The sequence below is a fragment of the Oncorhynchus mykiss genome, chromosome 18 (genome assembly GCF_013265735.2).
Source record: "Oncorhynchus mykiss isolate Arlee chromosome 18, USDA_OmykA_1.1, whole genome shotgun sequence".
Taxonomy (NCBI): domain Eukaryota; kingdom Metazoa; phylum Chordata; class Actinopteri; order Salmoniformes; family Salmonidae; genus Oncorhynchus; species Oncorhynchus mykiss.
The window spans coordinates 51,423,756-51,433,641 of record NC_048582.1 but is presented as its reverse complement, the minus strand read 5'-3'; the positions used below and the strand labels follow the sequence as shown (position 1 = coordinate 51,433,641).

Sequence of the window (9,886 nt, the reverse complement as noted above, 5' to 3'; positions counted from 1 at the left end):
CACTCCCCTATAGATCTCCCCTTTGCAGGCCTATATGTCTCAGGGTGGGGTTCAATTCCCTTCAATTCCAGTCAAGTCAGAAAGTAGGGTGATGTCAGCATTAGTGGGACATCAGGTGTTGTGGTACATTTGTGTTTGAGGGTACTGTTCTGTGTTGATTTTGCAACCCAATCACAATAAATGTTATTGGGCTGTTGGTGAATCAATTAAAATGTTATTTGCCATTGCTTCGTAAACAACAGGTATACTAACAGTAGGGTTTGGTAGGTTACTTTCTAAATGTAATATTTTACAGTTACTAGTTACCTGTCCAAAATTGTAATCAGTCACGTAACTTTTGGATTACCCAAACTCAGCAACGTAATCTGATTACATTCCATTACTTTTAGATTACTTTCCCCTTATGAGGCATTAAAAGAAGACAAAAAGGTATGTTACCAATTGAACTACATCTACTGCAGGATAAATCAATGTTAAAGTTTACATAGCTGGTCATATATGGATATTACATTTGACTTTATGGGTTGGTTATGTAGGCTTCTTCTAACCCATCACTTTCTACTACATATACATACGATTAAATTATATCTTTATATTAAAAACCAAGGTCTATCAGATTCCAGTCATTCCAGTAAATATTATACCCCTTGATCTTCAAGAATAGGACCTGGAAATATGGAAGTATAGATTACCCAAATTGTTCTACCTGAGCATAACTCCAAAACTAAGGACTTATTAGCCAGCCCTACTCTGTTGTTTATGATTTTGTTGTCATGGAGGACTGATTGGGCTCATTAATAAATGCTGCGCTCATAGAATGGCATGCTTTGAGCACCACTGAAAAGTGCTATTTACATGTGAAAAATAAATGCTGTATGCTGAATTTGCTGTAGGCCTATTGTTTACCTTTTTGTTGGTGACACTTTGATATCGTGATAATATGCAGCTGTTTAAATCCACAGAAGAAACAATAACAAAACGGTTGCCCCGCCTCTGTTTTGGTTAAAAGCTGAGGGATGGGTCTGGAAAAATGAAACCACTCTCAGATTAATAGACAGAGCTATGGATGCAAGGACTGACCATCCATGATATATAAAGTATTGTTTTAACCATGTTATGAGGTTAAACCGTGTTTGTTTACAGTTATGATGTTTAAAATTATTGGAGATACAAGCTTATATTTTGGGTTCTCATGGAGTGTGACTAAATTCACGAGGCATTTATTTATAAGTTATATTCTTCAAGAATCAATGGATATATATAGTACCAGTCAAAAGTTTTTAATCACCTGCTCATTTTATGTTTTTTCTTTATTTGTACTATTTTCTACATTGTAATAATAGTGAAAACATCAAAACTATGAAATAACACATTTGGAATCATGTAGTAACCCAAAAAGTGTTTTTAAAAAAGAGATTCTTCAAATAGCCACCCTTTGCCTTGATGACAGCTTTGCACACTCTTGGCATTCTCTCAACCAACTTCATGAGGATACATTTAAAAGAACAGGTGTGCCTTCTTAAAAGTTCATCTGTGGAATTTCTTTCCTTCTTAATGCATTTGAGCCAATCAGGTGTTGTGACAAGGTAGGAGGGTATACAGAATATAGCCCTATTTGGTAAAAGACCAAGTCCATATTATGGCAAGAACAGCTCAAATAAGCAATGAGAAAAAACAGTCCGTTACTTTAAGACATCAAGGTCATTCAATACGGACAATTTCAAGAACTTTGACAGTTTCTTCAAGTGCTGTCCAAAAACCATCAAGCGCTATGATAAAACTGGCTCTCATGAAGACTGCCACAGGAATGAAAGACCCAGAGTTACCTCTGCTGCAGAGGATACATTCATTAGAGTTACCAGCCTCAGAAATTGCAGCCCAAATAAATGCTTCACAGAGTTCAAGTAACAGACACATCTCAACATAAACTGTTCAGAGAAGATTGTGAATCAGGTCTTCATGGTCCAATTACTACAAAGAAACAACAACTAAATGACGCCAATAATAAGAAGAGACTTGCTTCGGCCAAGAAACACGAGCAATGGACATTAGACCAGTGGACATTTGAGATGGCTTGGGATTAGTTGGAGCGCAGAGTGAAGGAAAAGCAGCCAACAAGTGCCCAGCATATTAGGGAACTCCTTCAAGGCTGTTGGAAAAGCATTCCAGGTGAATCTGGTTGAGAGAATGCCAAGAGTGTGCAAAGCAGTCATCATGGTTACGACATGATTCCATACGTGTTTTTTCATAGTTTTGATGTATTCACTATTATTCTACAATGTAGAAAATAGTAAAAATAAAGAAAAATGCTTGAATGAGTAGGTGTTCTTAAACTTTGGACCGGTAGTGTATGTCGGGTGAATTCAGAAAAACGGGGACACTTTTTGCATCTCCTTTTTCTGTAACCTCTTTCGACATATATCCAACATACAGTATTAGCCCAACACATGATACATTGACATGTCTGAAATCCTCAACTGAGTCTAAACCATTTGTTCAGTTTACATTTGGTAGACTGGGACAGCAGGTTAGATAAATTGGGACAACATTGTTAAAGTCCTAATTGTACCTCAATGACAATTCAATTCAATGTTGTATGATTAGGAAACTTCTGAGGATTTCAGAAATGTATCATGTGTTGGGCTAATATGTTGGGCATACAGTATGTGTACAAAACATTAAGAACACCTTCCTAGCATTGAGTTGCCCTCCCTCAGAACAGCCTCAAATCATTGGGACATGGACTCTATAAGGTGTTGAAAATATTCCACAGGGATGCTGGCCCATGTTGACTCCAATGCTTCCCACAGTTGTATCAAGTCGGCTGGTGGTCCTTTGGGTGGTGGACCATTCTTGATACACAAGGGAAATTGTTGAGTGTGAAAAATCCAGCAGTGTTGCAGTTCTTGACACAAACCTAGGCAACAGGATAGATAATAAACAGTAGCATCAGCATATGTGATCTGTCTAAAGTGTTAGTGCAACAAGTGTCAATGCAGATAGTCAGGGTAGCTATTGCTTAACTATTTAACTAACTATTTAGCAGTCTAATGGCTTGGGCGTAGAAGCTGTTCAGGGTCCTGTTGGTTTCAGACTTGGTGCATTGGTACGGCTTGCATGTGCGTTAGCAGAGAGAACAGTCTATGGCTTGGGTGGCTGGAGTCCGACAATTTTTAGGACCTTCCTCTGACACAACCTGGGATAGAGGTCCTGGATGGCTGGGAACTCGGTCCCGGGGATGTACGCACTACCCTCTGACCGTAAAAATAAAGCTTTCATTCTATCAGTTATAATTCAACAATCTTGCTTTTGGTGTTAAAATTAGTAGTTATTGGTAGTGTTTTAAAATATAATAACTAGTCATGTAAACAGTTGTTATATTTTATGAAATCAGATTTATAGCACTGTTCCACTTCCCCTGAATGGTGTTTGAATAGTGGGACAGGGACCTTTTCAGCTATAAAAATGCACAAAATGAACCTTTAATCAATGCAAATGTATTTTCCTTCATTAGATGTTGTTATAATACATTGACATGTGTTGTTTTAGTTGTTCATAACATCTCTGAATCAAGTTATTTGCTATATAGCAAATAAACAGCATAGGATGACGGTGGAAGGAATTAGAGGGAAATAATAAGATAGGAAAGAAAGGAAGCACATGATGTTCAATAAAGGGGGATAGAAAAGAGGCTACATTCATGAAAGGGGGCAGAATTTTGGGAAAGTAGAGGTGTTTCAGGATCAAGTAAAAGTTGTGCAGACTCCTTTAGTTAGATTTTCACCAAGAGCCTGGAAGGTCCCCAAATCAATTTTCCAAAGGCATGGAGAGGGTTTTGTAAAAAGGTTATTGTCACATATTTGTTAAAAACAAGTTTGTTATCGGATCGTTATCTACAAGCTTCTACAAAGTCTTATTGATGAATTCATAACAAGTGTGAGGTGAAGTGGGACACTAGGGTAAGGTTATTATATCACAAAGTGCCATTCAACCAGCTGTCCTAAGTAGCCTACAAAGTATTTTACTATATTTTGTATGTTTTATTACTTTATTGCACTGCTTTTATGAATTGAAAACATTTATAAAACACTGTCCATCAAATATAAACACATACCTTCAAATTACCTGTATTAAAAATGCATAGTGATGATGATACATTGTAACAATCAATGTTACGAGTAATAAGACCTTGTACAAATAGCAAGTTGCAACAATGTGTCTCTGACTATTTCAGAGCACGACGCTTTGCAGCAATCTGGAGCTGCATACGGCAAGCTGTCGCTACGGCAACTACACATTCGCCAATGATTGGTTCTTACCCTTCGAAAAAGCAGTGCAGCACTATGGGAGTCTGGATAGGGACTGAAATTGTGATGAATTGATAAAAGGCTTTGTTTGTCTTTTTACATTTCATGTTTATGAGAACTGAAGACATAGATAAGACATTTGGTTTGAGACATGGCTGAGAAATTCGATAACCTCGAGGAGCATCTCGAAAAGTTTGTTGAAAATATTCGACAAATGGGAATCATCGTTAGCGACTTCCAACCTAGCAGTCAAACAGGACTCAACCAAAAACTGTAAGTTTTGCCAGTTGGCTAGCTAGCTAGGTGTTTCTAGTATTACTAGCCATCATAGCTAGCCACTTAAATATGTGACTGCCAACTCCCCGTTATCAATACACGGGGCGGCAGGGTAGCCTGAACCCTGAACAGGCAGTTAACCCACTGTTCCCAGGCCGTCATTGAAAATAAGAATTTGTTCTTAACTGACTTGCCTGGTTAAATAAAGGTAAAATAAATAAAAAATAAAAAATCAATACACCACAGTTGTGTAAAAAAGGCAAACTGGTTAGTCAATGCTAACTAGCTTCCACATAGCGAGCTAGCTAGCTAGTACAGTCAATAAATGTTATAGACACACAGAATGGTATAACATATTTAACATATATTAATGACCTGATTTAATTGCTGACTATCAGTAATGTTGAGGTAGTTAGTTGTATGGTAGTTGTAGATTTTGCCTGCTAACGTTAGTTGTTGAAATGTCTCTCCTTGATTCTGTGCCTTTCAGAAACTACATGATCACGGGACTGCAGGACATTGAGAAATGTCGCCAGCAGCTACACGAGATCAACGTTCCTCTCGAGGCATTTGAGTGAGTAGATGTACCTACCAACTTGTACATACACCTGCCATTTCTAGCTCTAGTTTGTGAGCCTTGGAAGCCCAGGCTTCTCATGTAACTTTTGAAAGCCTGGGAAAGTTCACCTCATGAATAAGATAAAAATGGGTGGAGAGTACGGTGGAGTCGAGATGGAAACTAGTTATGCGCCATTTCAAACCAATCACATAGTTTGTATGGGTGACACTGGAGCAGGAAACAGATTGTTTCTGAAAATAAATCTGGCTTGCATCAGGCGAGCATGCATTCATACGATACTCAACAAATGGTGCATAAGCTATAAGACTTTGTCTGACAGGGTAGGAAAAGGGACACAGACAAAACAAGGAATTGCCTCTCTTGAGGGGAAACTGAGTAGTAATTTATTTGCAGAGCCAGTCAAATGCGAGTGTTGGATGCCAGCGCTCCCATTCAAATAGTCGAGTCAACGAGATGAGATTTGTAACGATGGCTACTCAAGACTGTGGTGAGCTTAATAGAAGGAAAGTCACCCTTATACCAGCCCTTTCTCACCCTCAGACTTCCACTTGGCCACAAACCCTCAGCCTAACTAAACCAATGTAATGTTTTGTAATGTTATGTTGTCAGATACATAGACCAGGGTCGTAACCCCCAGCTGTACACTAAGGAGTGTCTGGAAAGGGCCCTGGCCAAGAACGAGCAGGTTAAAGGCAAGATTGACACCATGACGGTAAGTGGGAGTAGATTCAAGCCTAATAAAGACATGGAAATAGATTCAAGAAGTTACTTAATGGAAAGTAGTCATGGTTACACTTTACTCAGTCTGTTGGTATAATGCCTTAGGATTATAATGGATTGTAAGACTTGTCATAAGAATATATAATCCTCTTATATTGTCTTATTACCATTAAGGCCATAATGGTTCTTACTAAATAACAGTAAATAAACTTTAGCTTCAAACTCTGACCCCTCTGTTCTGTCTCTGGTTGCAGAAGTTTAAGAGCCTGCTGATCTCTGAGCTGGGCAAGGTTTTTCCAGAGGAGATGACCAAGTACAAAGCTATCCATGGAGATGACCCCCCATCATAGTGACCCCAGAACTTTAACCCTGACCCCTAACCCCCTACTCAAAGCCACAGTGAGGTTTCACAGGGCAGGATCGATGAGTCAGCCAGATGACGTGTATTCATATTCAGGGTTTATTAATGGGAAAGTGGGTTGTTGACATTGAGAAATCACCTAGTCTGAGATAATGAGACAGCTGTAGATGTAGTTGGAGGAGAAATTATTTGATGTGTGGAGAGTAATGTGGCAGGAATTTTCCATGGAAGAGTACAAAATATTGTGGACAAAAAAAAAAAAAAATCATCACAAATGAGCTGAGGATTGGATAGTAAGAACTGGCAGCCAAGAACCTATTGCCTTTTTGACTATCTTTTTGTTGTACTGGAAATGTCATTTACTCAGAATGTGATATCTGGCTTACTGTTTCCTCCTGCTGTGTGAGATCCCACCTAGAACATGTATATAATGTTTCTACTTATACAGAACCTTTTTTGTAAAGACTAAAGATCATTGTACAACACTGAAGATCTGGACTGGGACTCTGTTTTGTATCAAGCTCAAGTATCTAAATGTATCTTGTACATGATCAACAAACTAGATCAGAGGTTTACAACACACATTTTGTGTTTTGATTGAATCTTGTTTGTTTTGCTTTTTGTTTTATATTGCAAATAAATGGTATTGTGATTGGAAGATTAGTGTGGTATTTACTCCCATGTTAGCGCCTTGTAGACTACAATTCATAAGCAGGAACTTGATTTATAACATGTATAAGTGGTAAAGGCCTCAATGTCCCATTCTTTCACCCAAAGGTCAATCACTATGGACATTACATTATAAGAGGTTGTGTTCAGTGGGTATTAAAGAAGGAAATGGAAGAAAATATTTTTAACCAACAGATATTCAATGTTTTTTTTTTTTTTTTTTACCCACCTACCAATAGGTGCCCTTTGCGAGGCTTTGGAAAACCTCTTTGGTCTTTGTGGTTGAATCTGTTAGAAATTCACTGCTTGACTGAGGGATCTTACAGATAATAGTATGTGTGAGGTACAGAGATGAGGTAGTCATTCAAAAATCATGTTGAACTATTATTGCACACACGGTGAGTCCATGCAACTTATTATGTGACTTAAGCACATTTTTACTCCTGAGCTTATTTAGGCTTGCCATAACAAAGGGGTTGAATACTTATTGACTCAAAACATTTCAGCTTTAAATTTTGAATTAATAAAAAAACAAACACATGAATCCACTTTGACGTTATGGGGTATTGTGTGTAAACCAGTGACACAATCTCAATTGAATCAATTTTCAATTCAGGCTGTAGCAACAAAATGTGGATAATGTCAAGTGGTGTGAATACTTTCTGAAGGCACTGCAGGTACCGACTTCTCAGCCGATGAGACTGCCATCAACCTTCACAATGCCCTGAGGTCGCAGTTGATTAATTCCGCTTAGGTTCTCCACAATGCAGGTGTGTGTGCTCCCTGGATGACTGGTTGCTTAGTAATTGGCGCGTTAATGACAGAGCCCTCAGTGCTCTTTAGTGACGCACAGACGTGACAATGCAACCTGTCCTCAGGGGAAACGGGTGACGTCATATGTGTGTGCAGGGTACAGGTAGGTGGCTGATGTCATCAAACAGACACTATTCTCAGTGCTTTTTTTTCTCCTTATCTTCCTTCTCTTTTTCCTCATCTCTCTTCCTCCCCTACTTGTCTTTGTCCTTTACTTGTACTGTGCTGTCAACATCGTATCTCCTCTTCCGGTGTATTTTCATCACCTGCTAACCTCTCCCATTTCTCAATGAGTTTTGAAGGAATTGTCAGTGACAAGGCATCATAGGTCAGGGGTAGACCTTTCAGTCGCCAGAAACAGAGGGAAAGGCTTTTGATGTAAATGTACTTTGGATGTTTTTGTTCAGTTTATTGTTATTCACTTTTTATTCGGTTTGCGTACGTAGATGAAAATGGCTGTGGCATTTCTCTAGCTGAATGTGTGTGTGTGTATGAGAATTACTTCTTGTGAGGTACGTTTGACTTCCTCCCTCTGTTTCCCTCGTCCTCCTCATGTGCTCTCAGGCTCCAACGCGAACATCCTCGGTCGTTACCTAGGTTACCTACCTTCTACCTTCTACCTTCTCTATTTTATGATGGCCACATTCTTTTTATTTGATTTATTTTTTGGTCTTCAGAATTCCTCCCAGGAGTGAGACAGAAAGAGAGGGGGAATGTGGGGATTCTTGATTGAAATAGTCTTGCTGCTAGAGGTGGATCCTCTTGCTCTTTGTTATATGCAGTTCCTGGCCTTGAGTAGTGTTTATGACACTGAATGCTATCTAGTTCAATGAGGGTACTGGAAAAAAATACTTTTAGTTCCTAACAGTTACTTTTATTAGTTAAAGTGATGTCGTATTCCTATTGTAATCTATAGATGGTAAATTTATGAAGTTGTGTACATTAATGCAACATCATTAACATAGTTAAGGCTCTGTCCTGTGTAGCCCAGTTGGTAGAGCATGGCACTTGCAGTGCAGGGTTGTGGGTTCAATTCCCACAGGGGTCCAGTACGAAGAAAATGTCATTTCACAAGTGTAAGTCACTTACGCAACAGCAATCTCTTCCTTGATAAGGGTCAGAAGACAGTCCTTCTGTCGCTCCTGTTACTATGGTAACACCCCTCCCCGGTCCCTGGCTAGATGCAGAGACAATTGCCCATGCCATGTGTGTGTTTAATTGCATATTAAGTGAGAAGGCAGTAGGTGTGTGTTTGTTATTCATATTAGAGCCCTAGAGGACAATAAAGGCAGCCAATAGAATCCGCTTTGATGAGACCGACACACACACACACACACACCAGCCTTAGAACAGAAGGTCGTCAGGTCACCAGAGAGGCATTGACGATCTCTAGGATCACTTTACTTATTCAGTTACCTGTAGTAGAGACGGATAGAATGACTGTTACCTAGTACGTCTATGGTTCCTCTAGGTCCATTTACACACTAGCTGTTAACATGAATCACCAAGGAAAAAGACACCTCTACCCTGGCACCATTCTGAAATATCCCTGCTTAGAGGAGATGGAGATGAGAGAGAAATACTCAGAGAGAGAGAAGAGGAGAGGGGGAGAAACATTCAGAGAGAGAGAAGAGGAGAGGGGGGAGAAACATTCAGAGAGAGAGGAGAGGGGGAGAAACATTCAGAGAGAGAAGAGGAGAGATGAGAAATAGAGGGTGATTGAGAGAGGAGATAGATGGTTGAGAGAAATGAGAGGAGAGATGAGAAATAGAGGGTGATTGAGAGAGGAGATAGATGGTTGAGAGAGAAATGAGAGGAGAGATGAGAAATAGAGGGTGATTGAGAGAGGAGATAGATGGTTGAGAGAGAAATGAGAGGAGACAGATGAGAAAAAGAGGGAAATAGAGGGGGATTGAGAGAGAAAGGAGAGAAGAGAGATGGGAAAGAGGGAAATAGATGGGGATTGAGAGAGACAGAGTCGAGAGAAAGGGGGAGAGAGATACTACGCCCAGGGGTGTAGTATTGTCCAGTGAGGAGGATGGGACACTAAATGTTAAATGAAACCTATAAATTACCAGTTAGTTGTCATCTGCACACCCAGACTCCACTGATAAATCACATTACTGAGTAGGAGAAAGTGACTGATTGCACCTTTATTGT

At 39.5% G+C, this 9,886-nt stretch overlaps 1 protein-coding gene across 1 annotated transcript; it reads left to right on the top strand.

The window, feature by feature from the left end:
• Positions 1 to 4,265: 4,265 nt before the first annotated feature.
• LOC110496466 (mediator of RNA polymerase II transcription subunit 10) lies at positions 4,266 to 6,902 on the top strand. The gene is made up of 4 exons (XM_021572393.2): positions 4,266 to 4,580; positions 5,074 to 5,157; positions 5,773 to 5,875; positions 6,138 to 6,902. Exons 1-4 carry the CDS (start codon positions 4,459 to 4,461, stop codon positions 6,231 to 6,233), a joined length of 405 nt encoding a protein of 134 aa, XP_021428068.1. The 5' UTR covers positions 4,266 to 4,458; the 3' UTR covers positions 6,234 to 6,902.
• Positions 6,903 to 9,886: the final 2,984 nt, after the last annotated feature.

What these genes read in the sequence shown, in the direction of transcription:
- LOC110496466 (XM_021572393.2), top strand. Translation starts at nt 4,459, where the DNA reads ATGGCTGAGAAATTCGATAACCTCGAGGAGCATCTCGAAAAGTTTGTT. An exon ending in GTTCCTCTCGAGGCATTTGA is followed by an intron (nt 5,158 to 5,772) that starts GTGAGTAGATGT and finishes TTATGTTGTCAG; the next exon opens with ATACATAGACCAGGGTCGTA. An exon ending in GCAAGATTGACACCATGACG is followed by an intron (nt 5,876 to 6,137) that starts GTAAGTGGGAGT and finishes CTCTGGTTGCAG; the next exon opens with AAGTTTAAGAGCCTGCTGAT.